The sequence below is a fragment of the Lutzomyia longipalpis genome, chromosome 4 (genome assembly GCF_024334085.1).
Source record: "Lutzomyia longipalpis isolate SR_M1_2022 chromosome 4, ASM2433408v1".
NCBI classification, from domain to species: domain Eukaryota; kingdom Metazoa; phylum Arthropoda; class Insecta; order Diptera; family Psychodidae; genus Lutzomyia; species Lutzomyia longipalpis.
In genome coordinates, this window is record NC_074710.1 from 9,584,640 (window position 1) to 9,608,477 (window position 23,838).

Here is a 23,838-nt window from a genome sequence, read left to right on the forward strand (position 1 = left end):
CCATTATTTTTCCAAATAGAAAATGAAAAATGACAAGTCTTTTCCTTTTCTGCAGGAATTTTATTTGACTCTCAAGACTTTGTTTTAATCGGGAAATTATTTAAAAGATACAAAGTGAATAAACTCTTTTCGTGTTTCGAAGGAGATCATTTTGTAACAAACAGATAACCATAGACAGATTTTCCTTCTTCAAAACGGATAAAGCGGAATAGTTAGAAGCTCCCAAAAATTCTCAAAGCAGCCTTCCCGGCCAGATATTCACCCCTAAGTTTGATCTAAACTGTGACATTTGAACCAGAAAACTCATAAATTTATGCAGTTTGCCTTCTTCAAATAAAATGTATTTATATATTATCAAATACCCCGAGGCCTCTATGGTAAATCGCCAACATTTTACCTTTACCATTGGGATTCGTTTTTGATGTTGTGTCTCTCCGCATAACAAAATATTTGCAAATGTGACGTACACAACTTAATTGCTATTTGCATGATTTATTCTCAAAAACATCCCAAACTAACCTGCCGCGTATTTAAGAGGGGAGGATTTCACCGCATGGATATGCCTTTTAATTTAGTCTATTAATCTCCTTTTGGCGGTAAATTTGTCAACTATGTCACACAAAATTTACATCAAAAGAAAAATTTCAAAAAGTTCTCGCAAATAACATACCCAAAGTCAAACATCCCAAGGGGTGTGTATTCATTTTGATGACATTTGCCATCCAATGCAAAAACACCGAAGCAATTTGGACAAATAAAAATTGTTGACCTGAAAAACAATCATCTATGCTGCGGGTGCGGGGGTGGTGGACAAAAATGATAATGCACCCCCGCATGGGAGGGGTGTATGAGAATATATAAGCCTGAGTGCTTACAAAGGGATGCAAATTGCGAGCATAATGACAAATCGCCATGTAAATAGCGCCCAGCAATGAATAAATATTATCCCACCCCCGATATCTCATGCAAATGGCCAATGTGGTTGATGCAATTCAGTAGCGCGGTTTCCGGTTCTCTGTCAATTAAAATACACTTTATATTTATTCTACTACCCACCCCCTTGCACCCCCTTACACAAACCCCTGGGGGTTGTATGTATAATACCTAACATTTTCCTCTAGTTGCAATAGAAGGCAAATAATGTCGCGCCACCCAAAGAGACAAATAACGCATAATTAATGCGACAAGGAAGCTATGCTTTGGGGGTGGTGGGTGGATTGGTAACTCCAGCACCCTCTTACAATGCAAAATCAATGGAATATGTCACGAAGGGTCACCAAGTTCACTGGGAACATCCCCTTTTCCTTCTCATGAGAAAAAGCTCACACCTTCAGAAAAGCACGCGATTCTGCAATTTTCCCTCAAAAACTCCCCTTAATTTTTTTTCACTTTACCCTGTCAGTGTGGTTTGAAAAGTTTGTTTTCCCTGAGGAAGGAGAAGAGTCTGTCATCATTATTTGCTTTATATTCTCATAAGCCCGTCGCTAGGGGCGAACTTTCAATTTTTGCAACATAGTTTTATGTATTATAAACAAATGTTTATTTAAGAATTTTATGAAGTTTGTAAAGGAAAGGGGGTTATCCATTCTTATAAAGAAAAAATCATCGAGAAAACAATTACGATACTAGATCAAAAATTAATAAGAAGTCACCAAAGAGACCTTTCTCATTTTCCACATAGAATCAACTGGGAAATGCCAGAAAATATTTTCTCTAAAAATGCAAACAATGACGTTTTTATTTTATTTTTTCTCTATCAATGTAATAAAGCATTTCTACTGATTTTATTCAGCGGCCAAGAAATCCTTGGAATTTCATAACAAATTCACGAAATTTCTATGATTTATTGGTTACAGAATAAGACCCAATATCTTTAAAATATTCAGTAAATTTTCATATTAACATCCAACTTGTGGAAAATGCGGAAAATCAATAACTTGAAATTATTGATATTTAGTTGCATAGTGTCATGGTGGAGTAAATGACATTTTAATGGAGAACGTTAGTGAAATTCACTGACATTGTGCATGGTATGAGATGACTAGGAGAATACAATGTATGTCAACTCATCCTCCTACAAATTCTGCCCAAGGGTCTCAACACAGTGAACGATAATAAATCAATAAATATACGTTTTGTGTGTATGGGGGGGAGGGGGAGGTTTTGTGTACCATCGCCAAAAAGCCCACCAATATGTACGATGGAGACACCCTGTGTGTTCCACAGGGGTTCCCCCTCATAATTCTCGCGCTGTTGTACGATAAATAAAGCCCCAGATTCGTATGGGTATTCTGAGTAGGACAGGGGAGGGGTGGGGAGGCGATTGTGGGAGAGGTGAGGTGTCACGATATCGCTGACCATTGCGGATACTTCCCCCTTTTGCGGCCACCTATTTCCTGCCCAGAGCATTCTCATATCCTGGATGCAGCCTCGAGTCTGACTCACTCAACACCCCCATACATTCACCCTCATACCCCCTTCGGTGAGCCACCCTTCGATTGTGTCTGGGGATTTTTGAAATATGTGCGGAATTCTCGGCTTTTGCTGCGACTGCACCGGACCCACAAAAAGCGATATATCGGAAGACACTCTCTGTGCGAGGAAAATATATTCTCAATTTCCGGTTCAGGAATTTTTACTCTTGTCTACCATGTGGCTCATATGGAAAAGCTAGGAGTCCAGTATCAATAGGGGGAGAAAGGGGTGGTGGTGATCAATATTATCCAATATACTGCTACTTCTTTGCAATAGTTTTTAGTTTATTTTTCATGTAACTTGATTTATTTTTAAATCATCAGATAAAATTAGAGAAGAAAGCTATTTATTCTAAAATTCATTGGTGTATTATGTAGATGTTTAAATTAATAAAAATGCATTGACTCATTTTTTTTCTGAATAAAATATGATCAATTTATAAGAAATATGATATAGAATTGTCTCTTTCGTAGCGAGATAGAGGGTTGCATTTTTAACTAATGACTGCCTATAATAATAACTACAACATTCCCTCTACTAAATATTCCTCAATAGATTAAAAAAAAAAAAAAAAAAAATTTAAAAAAAAAAAATTAAAAAAGATTTAAAAAAAAAATTAAATTAAAAAAAAAAAAATAAAATAAAAAAAAAGTGTTCTTAAAATCCATTAATATAAAAGAAATTAAATAAAATAAATTAAGAAATTAATATAAAAGAAATTGAAATATAAAAGAAATGTTTTTAATTGAGACAAATTCTTCTATGTAGTAAATTAAATATAAAAATTTTAAGAAAAAACTTTTTTTTTCACGATTCTTTTCTTTAATTTTACATTAAGTCCACTATATTGCATTGTAGGTTTTCAATAAGTATCTACATAGCTTTATCCCCTATATGGATTTTGAATCAATTTTTTTTATTTAAATTAATTTTCTCATATTAATTTAGTTTCTCGTTCATTACGAATCAGCTGAATTTTATTATGTTTATTTTATTGCAAGTGCGGCCTCTATCATAATATGAATTCTGTACGTAAATTTTTTTATGCTCTTCCCAATTGACTTTTTTTTTAAATTAATTTTACAACGAGGAAAACAATATGAACAATTTCCTGGAAAATCCTATTTGTACATTTCTATTTCAATATTCAAAGGGAAAATTGAGTAGATTTTATATACCTACATATGTATTATGAAGCCAGCATGTGTGTTGAAATATTGTGAAATTCTTTTCCCAACCTAAATGCGAAATGATGGTGAATCTTTCAACGAATGGAGATGAGAATGATGAAGATGCAATGGAGTAGCATTATTCTTCCATGTGTGTGTACCACCCTTAGAATTTTCCTGGGAATTCCATGCTGGAAAACCCATTGGATGTGGGGGAGGGGGGGGGGAGTGGAAAACGAAATATTGAGTACCATGTGGAAATGTATGTGGAGGATGGAAAATGCAAAAGCGGAAATTTTATTTGTTCTCCATGAATTGAGCCTTTATTGACTATCGTTCTGTGAGATATGAACCAAACAAAAAAATCCTGATTTCCGGATTATTCAAATAATTCGGCATGTAGAGAGGAAATTCTTCTCCGTACCCAGGATATAATATAAGAGAAAGGCAGCGCCACATAAACCCCCGCAATGTATGATGTTCCAATTTTTTTTCTTTGAGGAATTTTCTCCACCATGGAATTCAGGGTGGGTTAGGTTGGAGCAAGGAATGAGCGCAAAAAAGAGGCCATATACCTTCGAGAAGAGTACATTGGAGTTTAAAACATTAAAGTGATGATTTTTCCATAACTTTCCAACATCCTTCCCATGCCAGGGGTTGAAATTTAATCAAAATTCTTGCAGCGTATAACATACATAATTACTTTGCTCACCCTCAATACGCCACTTTTTTACCCACTTTCCCAACAGCTACGGCAAGCTAAAAGTTGCCAACTGGAGAAGTTAAGAAGCTGTGTGAAAAAAAAATTAATCACAACTCTCCTATGACTATACACCACCACTTTTGCCTAAAGGTGGGATTTTTCCTATTTCCCCGCATTGCACGGCCTTTGTGAGGCAATATTAAATGATTTTCCTTCCATTAGCATTTCCTTCTCTCATTCTTTCTTTCCCTTTGACAGTGGGATAAGGAATTTGCAGTCAAGGCCGAGAAATTGGATGATTTTTGCTGGAATTGCTCTGGCCTACATTTTTATTAAATTCACCGAAAAAAATAACCGGCAGAATGTGCCAATAAATCTACCCTCTCACTTAGCTTTCCCAAAATATTCAACGAATGCAAATTAGCTCTTACACGCTACTTATAAGCTCAAGAATCTCAGTTTCTTGCTTTTCCTTCGGGGTGTTTTTTCTTGTGGATGGAAAATTTAAATACATTATTGTTTTAAAGCACCTGCAGTTAATTTAAATTCTTTATGTGATGATTTAAGTGGAATAAAAAAAGTAGGTATAATTTCCATTTTAATGCATTAAAACTTTAAATAAAAAAATCCCGGGGTTGGTTGAAGAATGAATGGAATGTAAATTCAGCTTAGTCCGTTTTTTAAGTCAGTTGTAAATTTTTTTTTAAGCAAACTTTAGTTTCCTAATGTCAGAGTTTTTAGGTTTTAAGGTTAGGTCAGGCTAATTCTAAAAATAAATGCATTTTCGGATTATTTTACCAATATTGATAATGAAATAATATTTATATTTGGTCGTCTTTGCGAATCGAAATACGAAAAATTACCCTAAAAATGCATTGAGCCCGATTCAAGTCTGATCTAATTCTAAAACCTAAAAAGTCTGCTAAAAAACTTAAGCTTATTGTTAGTTTTGAAATTTTAACTTAGATTTAGCTTGGAAAATTAGGGCTTTGCCTAAAAAGCTTAGCCTAAATCAGAAAACATAGTTCAAGCATTGAAATTTAGGCCTAACCTTATAAACTTATGCCTTGTTTATTTAAAACTTAGGCCTAGCCTGGAAAATATAGGCCTAACTTTTAAAACATAGGCTTACCTTAAATATTTTAGGCCTAGTTTTAAAAATATAAGTTTAAAAACAACAAAACGTAAGCCTTAAAAACCTAAGCCTTGTTTAGTTAAAACTCAGGCCTGACTTGGAAAATTTAGGCCTAACTTTTAAAACATAGGCTTAGCCTAAATATTTTAGGCCTAGTTTTTAAAAGATAAGTTTAGCCTAAAAGCTTCTACTTTCCAAATTAATTTAAGTGTAGTACTTATTTTCACTTCTGTAAAACCTTGAAAATAAGTTATTCTAGTATTTTATGCTTTCCGAAAAACTTAGGTTATAATTCAATCCGAAATTGAGATTTATCTCTGTTCATATTTGATTCCTTTCCTTATTTTAATTCAGCTGAATTGCTTCTTAAACTTTTAGTGAAGTAGTATCGCATAAAAGCTAACTTGGGTTAACTACCTAACTTAATTAGAGAAATTCCGACACAGGGTTAAAATGAAATTTAGCTCGTTAGTTCGTTCAGTTCATAAGTTAGCACTGTAATTGTACATACATTTGCAAAGGGAATACTATACAATTGAAAATTTGATCTACTAGTTCCGTTTGCATAGAAAAGACCCCTTCGTCACCCAGTTTATTAATATGGGGAGAAACTAATACCTTTATCCCCATTTGCTCCTGTCTTAGAAATGTCAACTATACCAATTGCTATGGAAATATTATTCATTATACTACCAAACTCTATAAATTCACACAGAATTGTAATCTGATTCTAAATATGCAAACATTTGCACAGGGAAGCCTTTTGTTTCCTTATGTTTGTGTCTCAGGGTGTTGTGGAGAGCCCAAAGGTGGTGGTTTGTGAAGTAATCATCATCCTCTATTGAATGCATATTGCTTTTGAGATAAGGGTGGTGTGTGAGTGAGGTCTTGTGAGATCATGGGGTGATAGATGTGTCTGAGAACATTCAAATAGTGTACCTACCTTGACTAAATGGTGCTTCTTATTGATGTCGGTTAATTTAAAAATCTTGCACCAGTACAGAGTAGCATCGTTCTGTGGTAGCTCCACATCTTGATTTCGAAGCTCCAATGTTCGAACTTTCAAGTCCAGTCTGATTGAATCCTGGCTCACGCGCTGCGTGAGGAAGAGTGATTGATAGCCACGGTAGGCTTCCAGGGGTTTAGGGAGGCTCCCCGGTGTTACAGCACCCCTTCTTGGTTCACCTTCATGATACATAAAAATCACCCTCATTGTATCGTTCTGGAATGAAAAAGAAAAACAAAAAATTATTATTTTTTTCTGATAAATTTTGAATTATTTCATTTCTTAAAAGATTAGCTCTTAGTTCAAGGTTTTGTCAAAGGCTCTACTCCTTTGGAAAAAAAATCTCATCTAAATTCTTGTCAAGATTTCTTTCGCTTTTCATGAGAAAAGCTTCCAAAATGTAATTCAAGAATTTGCATAATATCGATCAATTGGATTTCATTGCAAAAGGAACGTCCCCAGATGAAAAGTCTGTACATGGCAAATTTTCCCAACGGGAGGTCACTCTTTTGGTTGTTTGCTAGACAAAATTTCCACCACAACAACACCAAAAAGTTCAAGAAAGATTTTTCATCGTCTGAGTTTTTTTTTCATTCATCCTCCTGCCACCCTTGTTATGGGGGAAATTAATTGGTAGAGCGGGATTCGTGGAGTGTTCTTGATTGTGTATTCTCTGGGGGGTGTTGTGGGTGGTAAAGTGGGGAGTCCATTAATGTTTGAGGGACAGTGGATGAGTGCAGGAAAAAAGACTTGGTGGAATGTATATAAAATTCCATTAACGGAATAACAACAATAAACTTTATCATATTGTATGTCGAAAGTTTGCAAACTTTCTCGATTTTTTCCCTCTCAACCCCTATGCCCGCCACTTGGGTTTTTCTTTCACTCCATTGTTGTTATGGAAAAGTTTACCATAATTATCATACACACCCATATAGCCCCTTCAATCGAACTGCATGGGTGGGTGGGAGAAGGGGGTTTTTGGCTATGCAATAGGGGGTGTGGGAAAAGTTGGATCGCACTGTTGGGGGGTGTCTCTACGTGCCACACTGGGGATGTATTTATTCTTCCTGCTGACGAGAGAGATGAAAATGATGGCACTTCATCAAAATACCGTCACCCCGTGATCCCTTTGTCTCATCATGGCACAGCCACATTGCTGGTATATTATGGATGAAAGGACATCGTCTTCGTGTAATTAAAATTAGTATCAATGGTATAGTACGAAGCAGCACCCCCGTGAGTCCACAAGTGAAATTTGTCCCACAATATCCCCGGGAAACTTTTAACGAGATATACAAACAAAACCCCCAACATAGGGTAGGTAGGTAAGGTACATATTATTCTTTTCCCCGCACACACAACGTGCATAATCATCGCGTCGGTGTACACTCCTTTTGCAAGTTTGGCGCTCATGGCAACGCAAATGCTTCTCCATCGACGTAGAAAAAGCGATGAATGTAAAATCCCATTGTGGTAAAATTATTTTAGAACACCATCCCTTTAGTTTAAAAGGGGTAGGTATAAAGAAAAAAAAACATCCATTATTGTTGCTCATCTCATGCAACAAAAGGTGCTAACATGCATTTTATTCTCTCTAACTTGTGGATTGAAATGGGATTAACTTTACCTGCCTAGAAGCTACAATTTTGTTCCAAAATGACAAGAGAAAATTCTAAGAGAAAGTCAATCATAACGCGTCCAGTTATTAGAGTTGGTATACCACAACGCGGATGGGTCAGTCTATGCGTTGTAATTCAATTTGTGAGTAGTATTAGTAGGCAAAAGTCGATTTTTTGTAAAATTTAGCAATTTGACAGATTAAAATGCTTATATCTTAAGTTCAAATAGACCTACAGAAATTTATTGACTAGTTCTGGAAAGGTATTGAAATAAGCTATAATCTGACATATATTTCGATACATTTCAAGGTCACCTCCAGAACACAAAATGGCGGATTTATGTTCTACCAAAACAGTTTTTTGCACTTTTCGTCCTGAAGGAATGGTTCTAGAGGTTTCTGATATTCTAGAAAGATGTAGATAAATGCAAAATATTTAATTTGATACTAAGTTGAGTCAAATCGGACAAGCGGTTCAAGAGATATGGCTGTTAGAACTTTTCGAATGGCTATATCTTCTAAACGGCGACATAGAATTTCTTCATTTTCGGACTAGTGCAAGATTATTAGTCCTGCTACAACATATCAAAATTTAAAGGAAAACGATAACAGATGTTGGGAGATATAGCCTCTTAAAGTTAGGCAATTTTTGTTTTTGTTTTTAGCGCCTCTTGCGGATGTTTTTGAAACTTGAAATGTTTTAGACAGTTGTAGGGCTTCTCAATACCTTTCATTTGATACCAAGATGGTCAAAATCGATCAAGCCGTTCTCGAGTTATATCGAAAAAACACTTTTTGCTTTAGGCCGCCATAATTGCTAAACCGCTTGACCGATTTTCAAGTATGATTTGTTGATGAAAACATCTCACTAAGCTCTACAACATACTAAAATTTAAGATCTCTAGCTGTAAGGGAAGTGGTTGGTCCAAAACGTGCTCATACCAAGTTTTAGCCCGATCCGAGGTGGTGGGTTTTTCCGACGATTACAATACTTGGTATGCCACGATTGTGGTATACCAACTAATAAAATATAATGATTTTACATTATTTTCAACGAGTTTTTGGTGCAAGGGAATTCCATGAAGTCGGTTAATAGATAAGAAGAAGTTGATTTGTTTCAGGATGTGTAATCATGAAGAAAAAATAAAAATCATAGAGTATCTTAAGGGTCCCTACGTGCCAGAACAACCTGAGAGCTCGTTGCCAAACTTCTTTCGGCTTAAATGGCAACTACGAATTTTCCCGCAGTTCTATGTAACCCATTTTTTTTTATTCAGCCTACGAAATCACCATAATTTCTTCTCATTTTCCACTCAGGGATCATCTGGGAAAAAACCGATAAAGTTTTTACAAAAAAAATGCGAAAAATGACGTCTTAACTTATTAACCTTAAAAATACGTAGAAGAACGTGGCCATATTCGGACCTCTTAAAGCCTTTTTACAATCCGCTATTACTTTAAACTGATAACACTTTAAATGTAGAAAGTTATGGGAGTTAAAAGAGCATTAAATGGGCTTTAAAATGGAATCGAATTTAAGAAAATCGCTTTTTATTTTATCTATTTTTTCTCATTCACCTCAGACCTTTGGAGGTCCGAATTGGGTCATGTTCTCCTATAATAAAAAGATCATTAACAAAGCATAGCATTAGTGCGAATATTAGTATATTAGTATAGATGAAGGACAAACGTCACAACAGTGACGTCATTGTTTCAATTTTTGAGCAAATATTTGCAGAATTTTTCTTAAATCATCAAAGTGGCGATATTTTAAAATTACTTTTCAATTCTCTAGAGGATTTCACGTATTTCGATTATTTTTTTGAATAAGTGATTTAGGCGATATAAAATGAATAAACTCCTTTGCTGAGCAATAAAGCTTGAAGATGATAATTAAATTACTATCGTACTTTTCTTTTCTTGGCTGCTTTTCCGAGTTTTCTCGTTTAAAACATTTTCTACAGACGTAAAATTATCCAAAAAATCCTTTGCTAAATCTTTTACAAATTAACAAAACAATATAAACAGTAGATTCAATCCAATTCTTAGACAGAGAGAGAGAGAGTATCTTCTAAAATACATAGAAATTCCCACCGCAGCAGCATCTTCAGTAGTAGGGCGCAATGTTGCAGGGAATGCAGGGAACAAAAAAGAACCTGACCTGTATAAAAAATTTCTTGTTAAAGGTATTATCCTGGGCCATGTTCTAACGTTTGTTCTACGGAGGATATGAAGATTTGTTGGCGTGCCAAGTTGCAATTTACCATGGCGACCGTGTCGGGGGATATAAGGAATTATCACTTTGGTGCCAAGAGCTGTATGGCCCTTCTCGGTGTGTGTGTGTGAAGAGTGAGGAATTCAAATGTGGAGTCAATGGAACCATTAGTTTCAATTCTTTCCGCCCATTGTGTGAAAGTTTTATCACGACCACTCTGGTGAAATTTTAATCAATTGCTTGTACTTCGTATATGGAGTCTTCCTTCTGGCTACTATGCTCATTTCATACATACATAGTACTTTTTACTACCAATATGGATTGTTGAAAAAAAAAGCAGGGAAAGAGAATATGCCTGTTAGGGGCTAAATAGAAATTACCACGGCAGTTTAGCTTGAATGGCGATAGAGTAATTTCCAAGACCCCAAACCACCCCAATGTCTGCTTCCCTTCATTTCCAAGACGATCATTTAGATTTTTTTGTTTAATCACTAAAATGGGGTGGCGGAAGTGGGTGGGCTGCCAAAGGAAGGATTTTTTCGCATGGAAAAAGAGAAAATGGTTTTGAGGAGGAAAAATCAATTGGAGCACACAGAGCGGCCACTGAATAATAGACTTTTCTCCCATTCGACATCCTCAAATCCATTTATACGCCGGCTTCGAGCCTTTTCTTCGCCGGGCACCCCCACCACCCACCCCCAACCGGATAAAGTGGATGAAACAGTGAAAGAAAGCAAGTAATTGGCAATTGAGGAAATAATTTTTTTCTCAATGGAAAATCCCAAATGCTTAATGTGCAGAAAAAAAATCAAGTCAGAAAAATTGTGTGGAAAGTGAAGTTGCAGAAAAAAAGAATTAAGTGAAGAAGGGTGGGTGAGCATTAAAAGCCAATAAGTACCATTGCTCGTAAATGGTTTGAAACTTCTAAAGTTCCCCATCGTGCATTGAAAATGGAAGAACTTTTACGTGTGCATAATTGGGTCCGTCCTCTTGGCGCGCAATTTACGGCTTCCATCCGCCCCGGAAAATTTATACCATCCACCCACCCCTATGAGGGTGGGAAAAAAAGGAGGTAAACTGAAGAGAAACGAGCTGGTCCATGCCAATAAAATTTATAAGTGCCAGAAATTGGACCATTTCCTCGCCACCCAAAAGGATGTGGGGAACAACCCCCAAAAAAGAATCTTCTTCCTTATGGGGGTGTTATGTAGATAAAAAAAAGTACAATTGCCAGGGCATCGTCCAAAAGTCAATGGGTGCGAAAATGAATGACATCATTTTTTTTGAGGTCATTTTGGTAGGTCTACGTTCTCGCATTTTATATTCCTTCCATGTGCTTTCATCCAGCAAAAATTGGAGCAATTGCCGCAAATAGAACATGCGTTGTGTCAACCCTTCTGGCTATATTCTTAATCCACATGCACACACATATTAGCCTCGAGGGATGAGTAATGATGCAGGAATTCAGGTGGAAATTGTGGCCCTGATATTTGTGGGTAAGTACCTTGTAGGTACCTAAGGGATGGTCACGTTATTTTGGAAACTCTATCGAGCTAAAATACCATTTTGCTGTGTACTCAGTGACGTCACCGTACCACGTGACACATCACTTTGTTCACATTTTTGACAACTAGCGCCACGATTGCTGATACTCGGAATTAAGATTTAACACCGAAAAAAACAGTTTTTGATCGATTTTCTTCGCCCGAGTTTCCAAAATAACGTGACCATCCCTTATATATAGTACATTATTCTATCCCTAAATTACATACAACTTATAACATTATATAAAATCAATAAACAAAAAAAAGATAAATATATAAAAACTGCAAAGATAAATAATAAATATAACATGGATGGAACAGTATAAAGCGAAAGAACGGTAAGTAAAACTTACGGGCTGTGATTCTTTCTTTGTCAGTGAAATGTGAAATTGACGGAAAATTGAGGATGGGCAAATTTTGAGGAAGGCTTTCTCGCGCACCGAATCACAGCCAACGCTCAGAAATTTTGTGAAAAGCCTTAATCGTGGGCGTTGGCTGTGATTCGGTACGCGAGAAAGCCTTCCTCAAAATTTGCCTATCCCCAATTTTCCGTCAATTTCACATTTCACTGACAAAGAAAGAATCACAGCCCGTAAGTTTTACTTACCGTTCTTTCGCTTTATACTGTTCCATCTATGTTATATCTATTATTTATCTTTGCAGTTTTTATATATTTATCTTTGCATTTTTATATGTATATATATAATGTATATATCTATGCATTTATATATATTTTATTTAATTTTATATGTGTATATATAAAACGCCCCGCTTCGCGGGGCGTTGGACTTATGCAACTCAAGATATGACATGTAAACTTTAAAACGCGATATCTCCGGAACGGCTACATAGATTTTCTTCATTTTTGGCATGGTGATAGATATTATAGTCAACTATAACATATCAAAATATGAAGCAATTCTATAAAGCGATGCTCGAGATATTCATCGAAAACTCATCGAAAATTTTGTTTTCGATTTTAGCGCCTCTTGCGGTCACTTTTTAAACTTGCAATGTTCCAGAGAGTTGTAGGGCTCGTTAATATCTTTCATTTGAGCCCGAGTTGATCAAAATCGGTCAAACCGTTCTCGAGTTATGGCCGATTTTCGATGAAAAATTGTGACGCCCATATTGGCTAAACGGCTCGGCCGATTTTCGAAAATGAGGTATCGTTGGAAAGGTCTTGATGGCCCCTACAACATATCAAAATTTCAGATTTTTAGCTATTACAGGGGCTGAGATATAGCGAAAACAAAATTTGATGGTTATCCAAAATGGCGGACGCGGGGGTGGGGGGTTGGATTTGACTTCATAATCGGATGTCCTCCACCCGATATATGAACTTTGCCGTTGACCGCAAGTCTCTATCTATCACCGTTCTCTTGTAATTTAGCGAAAGGTTCCGGCCGGCCGGCCGGCCGGACGGCCGGACGGCCGGAAAGATTTTTGGCGCCACCATTTTTTGGAATGTAGGGACCCTAATTCGTGCTTATCCCAAGTTTGAGCCCGATCTGACGACTTTGCATTTTTGAGTGTACACAGAAGCTGTGCTTCTTTGAAGAAAGAATCACAGCTAAAAGGGGTTGGGTATTTCAATCTATTCTACTAGTTTAGTTAAAGGTTATTTTAGTTTAATTTAAAAAGACAGCGTGAAAGCCTTTAAATTTTTTAACAGTTGTTCAGAACGATTCGTTCTATATATTTTATTCGACAAAACAGGTCAAATCCTAAATTCAGAATTTATTTTTGGCAATTCACATTTAAATTTTCCATGTATGTCCTTTACGATGACCTACATCCATCGAATGTACCTTCGAGGTGAAATAAAAGGGTGGGATTTTGCGAAATTGCTTATGTAAAGCGCTCGCGGTGGTTGAAATGAAAACCAAAGGGGTGTTATTTTAAAATCCACCCTTGGCGCAAATCAATGTTCCATTCACGTTTTTATAACCACCACCAATGGAGAACATTAATTTGAATGTTTCGAGAAAATTGGAGGGTTAACTGCACCCCCGCATCACTATGTGAGACAATAAATGTGCGATGTGGAGTGTTTTTGCCACCCTCTTCGGTTGTTTTGTGTGATGCCAGGACCAGCAAAGCCTCCGCATGGACTATATCGTGATAAATTCCGAGAGTTTATGGCACTGTCGTCGTGGATTCAACACAATATTTGATTAAGATGGGAGATGACAACAAAGCCGCTCCAATTGGTGGACAAAATGTACAATCGGTCGGGCAAATTTTGTTCCATCACACATCTAATGGCTTTTAAGGATAATAGCAAAGATATAATTTGATTACAATCCCATTCCCATACGTGGAAAATAACGTACGCGGTCCTTTATCCCCTCTGGGGGAGGTGGGGAGGTGCTTTCGCCAAGGGACGAAAGGTATATAGGAGAGGTACAAAAACAGCCGAGCTTTATGCAATAAAAGGGTGATTGTTGGGAATATAATACGCGATGTAAAATATATATTGCTGAAAATTCCCCGTATATGTAGCACATGAAAAGGGGGATTATATGCACACATAGTGGGTAAGCACTCAATGGCACGGAATATTCCAATTTTGACAATTTTCCCACTCAAATCTAATTTAGCTGCGTAAATCATCGCCATTCACGGTAAAATGGATTAAAAATTAATCAAACATTGGTTTTAATTACATAGGAAAATGGGTATAACTTATAATTCAATCGCAGTGATTAATTACATGTTCAATTGAATTATAATTTTAGTATTTTGCAGAATGTGAATATTAGTTGCTGCAAATCCCTCCTCCAACTTTTGCCGCAAAATGCAAAAGCTCCCTCATTCATTCCCACATGATGTGAACCCCGCGAAAGCTTCATGTTGTATCATAGGGTTGGATTATTTTAAACTTTTGGTCAAAATCATCCAAAAACTTCCACTACTGCACAGCTCCCAATGAGGGGTGGGGGTGCAATGCTTCAACCCAAGAGGTGTGGAAAAAATTCAATATTTCCACACAAAAAGATACACCATGAAGCATTACTTTATAATTTATTGCCTTTTTCTCGCGTGCGCGAAAACTTTTTCCTTGTGCTTCATTTCACTTTTAAATTTTGCGCGCAAAAGAAGTATTTAAAAATCTTTCGAGAGATTTCTTTTTGTAGTTTTAAAAAAAGAAAAGATTTAGCACCCTTCTTGGGGGTTAAATGGAATGCTATATAGAGAAATCTTCTGGTGAGAAGGATTTACAAGTAGTTGGCAAAGTTTAGGGAAGTTAAGGCATTCTTTCAATAGTTTACGAGTTCAGGGGAATAATATAAAAAAAACTTATAGGGTTGTTCCATAATTATCTAAACTTCTTTTTATGCTTTACCAATTTTTTGTCTTATGGATTAATATGTAGAATAATAATAAAGTACAGAGCAATCCAAAAATTCTTTCCTAAAAAAGCAGAAATTTTCATTAAGGGGATGGATTCCGTGTAAAATCTTTTTTTTCCTTTCTTACAGCATAAAAGATTTTGTAAGATTTTGACAGTTGATGTTTTTAAATCCTTCTACTGAACAGAAAACCAAAGAATTTATTATTTCAGAACGTTAGAAGGATTTTAAAATAGGCCTGGAAAATTTATTTTCTTTATACTAAAGAAAGAAACAAACTGTCAAGATCTTATAAGACTTTTTATAATAATTTCAAATATTTTTTAATATTGTATCTGACAAATTGTTACAACAGAGATTTTTAAAAGAATCGACACCAAGACTTTACAATACAAAAGAAAGCATATTTTCCATGAGCTTTCAAGTTTCTGTGAGATATTTTGGAAATAAATATTAAAAGAACAAATTTTTATCTTCTTAAAAGGAAAGCTCTTTTCTTTGGGAAACAATGTAAACCAATAAAAAGATAATTAATTGAGCTTTTCTCTAAACCCAAAGAAAAACATCTGGTTATTCTGTGAATAATAATTTTTCCAACAAGTTATCAAAAGAAAAAAAATCCACATACAACCAACCCCCTTCGTTTGCAATGTTTTTCGATTTTGTGTGGGAATAAAAAGTAGAGAAAGCGGTTTTAGCTTTTATAGGAGGAGAAAGCGAGGATGAATGAATAATCCTGGATAACAAGGTGGGTGTCAAATAAATTGTTGCATACGCGTGGAGGGGTTTACTATTTTTGCAGCAAAACCCCCTCAGGGTTGTTTTTTTTCGCGAGGGGGTGGGTGGGAGAAGAGAAACTTCGTCGCGGAGCATTTTTATCTCCCATGAGCACAATTGTAAGTTGACTTTCAAAACAATTGCGGAAGTGATGGGGAATCCGATGAAAGTTTCTCCCAAAAGTACCCTCGGAATCTGCTTTATATTTAGTACACATGTTGCGGGTATCATGCCCGGGCGGGAGGGTGGAAATTGCGAAAAGAGATGCTATCAATGGAGTGTCTTTTCTTTTTAGCATTTCAATGGGGTATCTCTGTGATGGTATTGTGTGGCTCTTGCGAGCGGAAATGTTTCCTCATTGACATAATTCTGTCTCGATTGGGTAACTTTACCTATTACAAACTTTTGTCACCCCCATCCCGCCCTCCCATATCATTGATTTTTGCCATCCCCCACACAATTCACCCAAACCACCCACCCCCCAACATCCATCGGCAATTTCTCTGGTGAACAAATATTCAGTGAGTCACACAATCACATAAAGATTCAAAGTTAGAAAACGAATTGGTTGAATTGGGACTCTTCGTTTGCCCGTTCCAACGGATAAAGCTCCGCTTCTCTCTTCCCTATCGACTTTCTGGCTCTTTTTTCTTGGATGGGTATGGGGGAAAGCTGTACTGTGTGAGGCCACATGGGGTGGGAAATCACAAGAACTTTTCCTCAACGAGACTATTTGAAAACTCCCTGTGTGACATGCTGAGGCAAGTTTCGCTCAAACCCACCCTCCCCTGCTTGCCCGTAAATCCTTCCCCAATTTGAGGCGGCAAAAAAAGGCAAGAAAAAAGAGTCTTCAAATGGTTCTCCCCCACCGGATAAATTTACATTTGCAGTTTGTCCAATTTCACTTCTTCACCCCACACCCTCTCGTCATCCACTATGTATGTATATATGCATACAGTTGTGAAAGCATTTAAATAACCCAAACGACGGATTTTGCAACAGGAGCGCGCATGGAGGGAATTCCAACGCAAGAATGCCAATTTGCAGTTTCATTACTTCACTAAAGAGCTTTGCGCTTGCCAACCATCACCCCCTGGAGCTACCCCCCTATGCTGTGTACCCTGTATGACTGTGAGTTCTAGCAAAATGTATATTCGACTACTTGACAAAGCACCCCCGTTGGGGGGATGGAAGTTTTTTACTTCGTCTCTTTTTAGCCAAATAGTAGCACAAAATTCCAATGAAACTTGAGCAAAAATGCAATCGAAATTGAAGAATTCTCTCTCGGGGGAAAAGGTAAAAAAGCGTCCGGATGAGCAAAATGGATTAATTATAAAATGTTGAAGATGCAATTTGAGGAATCTCTCAGAGAGTTTTCATGGCATTTACAAGGGAGTATAGGGGTGGAGCTGAAGGAGATGCAAAAGATTCAGTAAGGAAAAATAAATTGTACAAACATTAGTGACGGAATTGAGGAATTTCCTTCAATTAAAATCAAGGGGAGTTTATCTGGACAAAATTAATCGGATTGTTCGCTAATATTCGAATGATTCGCCAAGGAAATTCAAATATAAGTCTAATCCTAAATAATGCTAAATTCAAGCACAAAAACACTTAAATCAAACCGAAAAGTAGTAAATTCAAGCCAATAAATATTTGGTTTTCAGTCCCAAAACAGCACAGATTTAGAAACAAAACTTAGAAAAAGAATCATTAAGGCCTAAAAAGGATTAAACTTAAACAAAAAAATGTACAGGTAAGCTGACCAAGCTTACGAGAGCTGTGTTTCTTTCAGTGTACCAATAATGTGAGAGCAAACTAGAACGCGAATTAGTTTAAATACGCTCAAAGTCGGGAAAAGTAAAAAGTCATACCCTAAGAAATCTTTAGAAGGCCATATCTCGAGAACGGATCCATAGATTTTCATAAATTTTTTTTTGTTTGAAAGGTCTTGAAGTCAGCTATAACATATCGAAAAATGAAAAAAATTTATGTCGCCATTTTCGAAAAATTCGAGTTCGAAATTTTCGAAAACTTTGTTTTCGATTTTAGCGCCTCTTGCGGACATTTTTCGAAGTTGCAATGTTCTAGACATTTGTAGGGTTTCTCGAAACCTTTCATTTGCGCTTGAGTTGATCAAGATCGGACTTGTAGAACCCGAGATATGACATGCCAACTTTGGAAGGCTATATCTCAAGAACGGATCCATAGATTTTCTTCATTTTTTGCATGAAGTTAGATAATATGGTCAGCTACAACATATCAAAAAATGAAAAAAATTTATGTCGTCGTTTTCGAGATATTCATCGAAAACTCATCGAAAATTTTGTTTTTGATTTTTGGCCCTCTAGCGGTCACTTTTGAAACTTCGGATGTTCTAGAGAGTTGTAGGGTTTGTTGAGATCTTTCATTTGAGCCCGGGTTGATCAAAATCGGTCAAGCCGTTTTCGAGTTATGGTCGATTTTCGATGAAAAATTGTGGCGGCCATATTGACTAAACGGCTTGACCGATTTTCGAAAATGAGGTATCGTTGGAAAGATCTTGATGAGCCCTACAACATATCAAAATTTCAGGCCTCTAGCTATAATAGGGGCTGAGATATTGCGAAAACAAAATTTTGAGGTTATCCAAAATGGCGGACGGAGGGGTGGGGGGGTGGATTTGACTTCATAATCGGATTTCTTCAGGTCGATATTTAAACTTTGCCGTTTACCGCAAGTCTCTATCTATCACCGTTCTCTTGCAATTTAAGTTTAGAATCCGGAGGGCCGGACGGACGGCCGGCCGGCCGGAAAAAACTTATTTTTGGCGCATACGTTTTTTGGAATGTGGGGACCCTAATTCGTGCTCATCCCAAGTTTGAGCCCGATCTGACGACTTTCGATTTTGCTCGGTACACAAAAGCTGTGTCTGAAAGAAACACAGCTAAAATAAGTAAATCCTAGCTAAAACATAGTAAACTTATTACAAACAAAGATTAAATACAAAACAAAAAGTTCTAAATGCGGTTCTAGATTTTTTTTTCGATTTTGAGTTGTTCGGTTTTTAGCGTTTTTAGCAAATGATGGTCATATGAAATCAAATATTCAGATCTTCGGAAATATTCGGATGATTCACATAAAAAACCAAAATATTCGCCAGAAAAACACCCCCTTGATTAAAGCTATGCAAAATTCATTTCTCCGGTTTTTCTTATAAGAAATCTCATGATTTCTTTAAGAAACTATTTTTTTCAATACTATTTTAATTATATCATGAATATATTTCGCTATATCTTTATGTGAAAATGTACATCAAATTTTTAAAATAAAAAATTCTTTTTGAAAGATTTTATTAAATTAATTTTCGTTATGAAAGGGTTAAAATTGTCCGTGAATATAGAGTAAAAGCTGCATTTTAGGTAACCTTTTTACCTCTATTGCCACATAGTGTTTAGTACCATAGGCTTAAGCTCAACCGGCATAAAACCAAGCCTACAATCCAATTGCTCTACATTTGGGATTTGCTTATTTATGGGTGCGGAAATTCGTGGTTACATAGGGACCACTCTGTCACCTGTCACTTTCCCCGGAAGGGCGTCATGATTAAATCCTGGAATGGTGCTGACTCCATTAAATTGTGTAATTGTTTATTCTCCAAACCACTCATTCTGCCAATCAATGTCACTCATCAATTTTCTCCACGTGAAATTTTTCACGACATTGTGCCACATATTGTTTCAGTTAGGATTTTTCTCGAAAAAAGGGTATCCCTTTTTTAAATATTCAACCCCCCATGAATATTATGTATAAAATACCTACAAACCCCTCAATGAAAATAGAGAATAATGTGAGTTTTGATGTCATAAGAATGAGTAGCGCGTAAAATGCAGTGCTAAATCTCTCAATTTAATACAATTTATATATGGAGGGGAATGCATTGCAGTGGAAAATGCCTCAACAGATCCCAACCATTCTTTATGGCTTTAATCTTATACCAAAATCCGAGTACAAGGAGGTATACAAGGGGTTAGTCGTGTGTTCCTTCACAGAATTTATTCACTGCAACACGACTACATCACCATACATTTGCTTAGATTAAATTTTTAATATGCAATAGAGCTCCTCGAGTACCCGGCGCCTCCACCCAATGTCCGGAAAATCCCAAGAATAAATCCACCCTATATGGAAGTATAAAAGCCGACAGCTATGTGCAATTTATACACAGCGAGGAGCTCGTCTTTTTTTTTTCTAACGTAGAATTAAGACATCGATACATATCCCTCGGGGGATTCAATAAAGATGCCAATGTTTTTTTTACGGGGGTTGGATTTCTCATCTTCTGATCCTATAAGATGAACAATATTTCTAAAATTGTGTCTTGCTCACAGAATAAACGTTTTACTCAAGAATCATTTTCATGAAAAGTTTAATTCTTCATTGCATATACATTTTTTTCCTAAAGTTTTAATCAATTTATTTTTAATGAGTATGACCCAATTACATAAAAAAAGGTGTTTCAACAATAATTTGAAGTAAGAATTATTAATTTATTCCTCTTATTCGTTATACAGTGAACGAGTAACGAGCTATTTTTGATTTTTATCGCATAAAATGTTTTGTTTAAAAATCATTTTATATTCTTGAATATTTTTTCTGCATGAGTAATTCACGTGAATTTTTTATATGATGTGCGTGATTGATTATTTTTAACTAAACGTATCAATACTTTTTTTAAGAGGGGGTAATTTATGAGCCTATTCTGCTATTTTAAAGAAAAAAATAATTTTAGTGCTTAAGCTTCAATAAGGCAGAGCGTCTCAAGCATTTTATTAGTGTCTTATTAATAGAACAATAAAGTTAAAAAAAAAAAAACGGCGTTAAATTGAAGATTTTTTTCTTATAATTTGCAGTGAAGTGTATGAAAGTTACACGGCTCATATTAAATCAAATTTATATATATATATATTTTGTGAAAATCAAGGCCTAAGATTAAGTTCTTCAATTAAGAAAAATATGTATTAAAACATCTGTTAAAGCAACTTTTGTACTAAAGCTTCACAAGTTTTATGGAATGTGGGTGAAGCTTAGTTCATCATCAGTCAATTAAGACGAAGCCAAATTCCCTTAAAGTTCTTAGTGATGACTTCTAAATTCTTATAGTGATTTATATTGTTATTTTCAATTATTCCAAGATGTCCCAGAGTTGAAGCCGAAATGACAATCTTTGACTACAACCCTTTTCGATTTTTACTACGACTTCTACGACTTGGAGCCTACCTCATACTCGGTCAGACGGGGGTTGAAGAACGATTCTACTTGGAAAATTTAAGAAATAACGTAAAGCTTTAGCCGAATTTTAAAAAATCTGTGTAAAAAGCTTTTTTTCTATGATTTTTTTTTCATTTTGTAGAAGCTACAGCCTCAATTTGGAAGCAATGTCAGTTTCTTCTGCAACCCAAATGGACCTGGCGCCCGTAGCTATGTTGTACCTCAATCCGTCCACACCCTACGTCCAGGTGACATTGATATAATTGGAGCAATGGGTGATTCATACACAGCAGGTGCTGCCGGAATGAGTACGCGTATTGAACACATATTACTTGAGAATAGAGGTGTTGCCTCCCCCATTGGGGGACAAGCAACATGGAGGCAATTCTTTACGATTCCTAATATTCTAAAAGTCTACAATCCCAATTTATTCGGTTACTCCTTCACTGATGCCTCGAGCTTTCAACGTATATCCAGGTGAGGCGTACAAAGAACTCATTGGATTTATATTGAGTTGAAGTTTAACCCTTTTTTGTTAAGGTTCAATGTTGCAGAATCAGGTGCAATGTCGAGAGATATGCCATATCAAGCATGGAATCTAATCAAGCGAATGCGTTCAAATCCCAATGTAAATATAACAAAGCACTGGAAGATGGTGTTCTATTGGATAGGAACAAATGACTTCTGTTCTGATATGTGCTACCTAGATGACCCAAGTGTTGTAATTGAGAAACATGCTAGAGAACTAGCTGAAACCCTAAGAATTCTCCGTGATAATCTACCTCGTACTATGGTCAATGTTATTGCTAGTCCACGTGAGTTCAAAGGATTATTTAAGTCTTTCAATTATCTAGAAACCTTCTGATCTAGAAATCCTCTTCTTCTCATTATTTAATAGCTGTTGATTATCTCTTGGAAATTCGTGGAAAGCCACCTCTGTGTGTTACAGCACATTCTTCGGAATGCTCATGCTTCTTTTCGCTAAGACGTGAAAACTACATCAACTACTACCGAACAGTTGTAGCATCTTGGAAAGAAATTCAACGAGATGTTATTGATCATGAGGAGTTTCATGGCAAAAATGACTTTACAGTGAATCTCCTACCAGCTACAGATGACTTGGGACTACCAAGAAATTTCAATGGGGAGCAGTATTTGTCGGATTTGACATATTTGGCTGTTGATTGCTTCCACTTTAGCCAGAAAGGCTATGCTAGGTTAACAAATGCTCTGTGGAATAATCTAATGGAACCCTACGGCAATAGAACACCCTACTGGACAGAGGAATTTTGTCTTGTAAAATGTCCATCTGAAGATTATCCCTATTTAAGTACAAAGTTTAATAGTTAACGTTGAGTAGGATGCTAGGTCCTTCTGTGAGCGTTAACCAAGGACTGAGGAATCAGTTAAAAATTAATTCTTATCTTCAAATCCGACAATGGCGGAAATTTTTAAAATTTTCTCTCCGTTCTAAGTGATTAACAAACCTACTCTGGAGAGGATCAAGTTTTAGACCCACCTCATAGTTACAACCCTACTCACAATTAATTTATTACTTGAACCTGATGGTGCTAATAAAGCTGAAGTGTTGCTGGAAAATATAAATTCTGTGTTTTCTAAATTTTTCCATCTGTTAGAAAAACATTTAAATAAAAGTTACCTAACTTAGATTACTTAAACCATTTTGGGTTAAACTTTTCGTTGTTTTATTCCTTTTGCATTTCAGCTCATTATTCTAGAGCACAATTCATGTTGGATGAATTAGCACCTACGATATATTTATCTAATTGTACGAATAATTTGAAAATTATGAGTTCATTGAAGCCACTCACCGTAATTGGAAGGTCATGGTATGTATCGCAAGTATCGAGCTTCCGTCGAAATCGTAGGACGGTATGTGTGGCGTTCTCATAGCCAAGCAGGAGTACGTAGTCCTGTGAGGGATCCACCACAGGTTCTCCATCGCTGTTTTTCTTCACGTGCCGATCCTAAAAGCAAAAGAAGAAATGCCAAAATTAGATATCCATCCATATATTAAAGAGCATTGTTCTATCTATAGGGTTTTTAGAATCAATCCTCAATCTTGCATTATTATTAGTTTACTTAACGAACATTTCACAGAACAGAGAAAAATCATTAATCAAGTTGAATTATGACCATCGCCACAGTAGAGTGGCTTTTTATTAGTTTTTATCACAGTCGAACATCTTTATTTTCGATTTATATGCTTTCGGGCTTATTTAAATAAATTATTTGTGTGTGGAAGAGTGGATGCTGTATCTTCCATGCGTGTTTCTCCTATTGAGACCTTCTATCAAAATATTAAAGCTATATAGCTTGTCTGCCGTTTGAGATTCTCTCTCTATGCTGACTTCTTTACCCATCATAATTTTCCATCCAAACGGGGTTTTGAGCTTGGGCTTAATCCTCTCAGAAATTCCTCGTCGTCTTGCTTTAATTCTTTACTTCTTCGTGGTGTTGTCGCATTTTAGCTGTGTTTCTTTCAGACACAGCTTTTGTGTACCGAGCAAAATCGAAAGTCGTCAGATCGGGCTCAAACTTGGGATGAGCACGAATTAGGGTCCCC

The 23,838-nt window shown here is 36.3% G+C and overlaps 1 protein-coding gene across 1 annotated transcript in view; it reads right to left on the bottom strand.

Moving 5' to 3' along the window:
* The window catches only part of LOC129796083 (MOXD1 homolog 2), a 271,362-nt gene that overhangs the window by 25,751 nt on the left and 221,773 nt on the right, over window positions 1-23,838 (bottom strand). The window contains exons 4-5 of the mRNA XM_055837796.1: window positions 23,084-23,239; window positions 6,426-6,704 (exon numbers count right to left, since the gene is read on the bottom strand). Coding sequence (XP_055693771.1) covers window positions 6,426-6,704; window positions 23,084-23,239 — 435 coding nt within the window. The remainder of the gene's footprint in view (window positions 1-6,425; window positions 6,705-23,083; window positions 23,240-23,838) is intronic.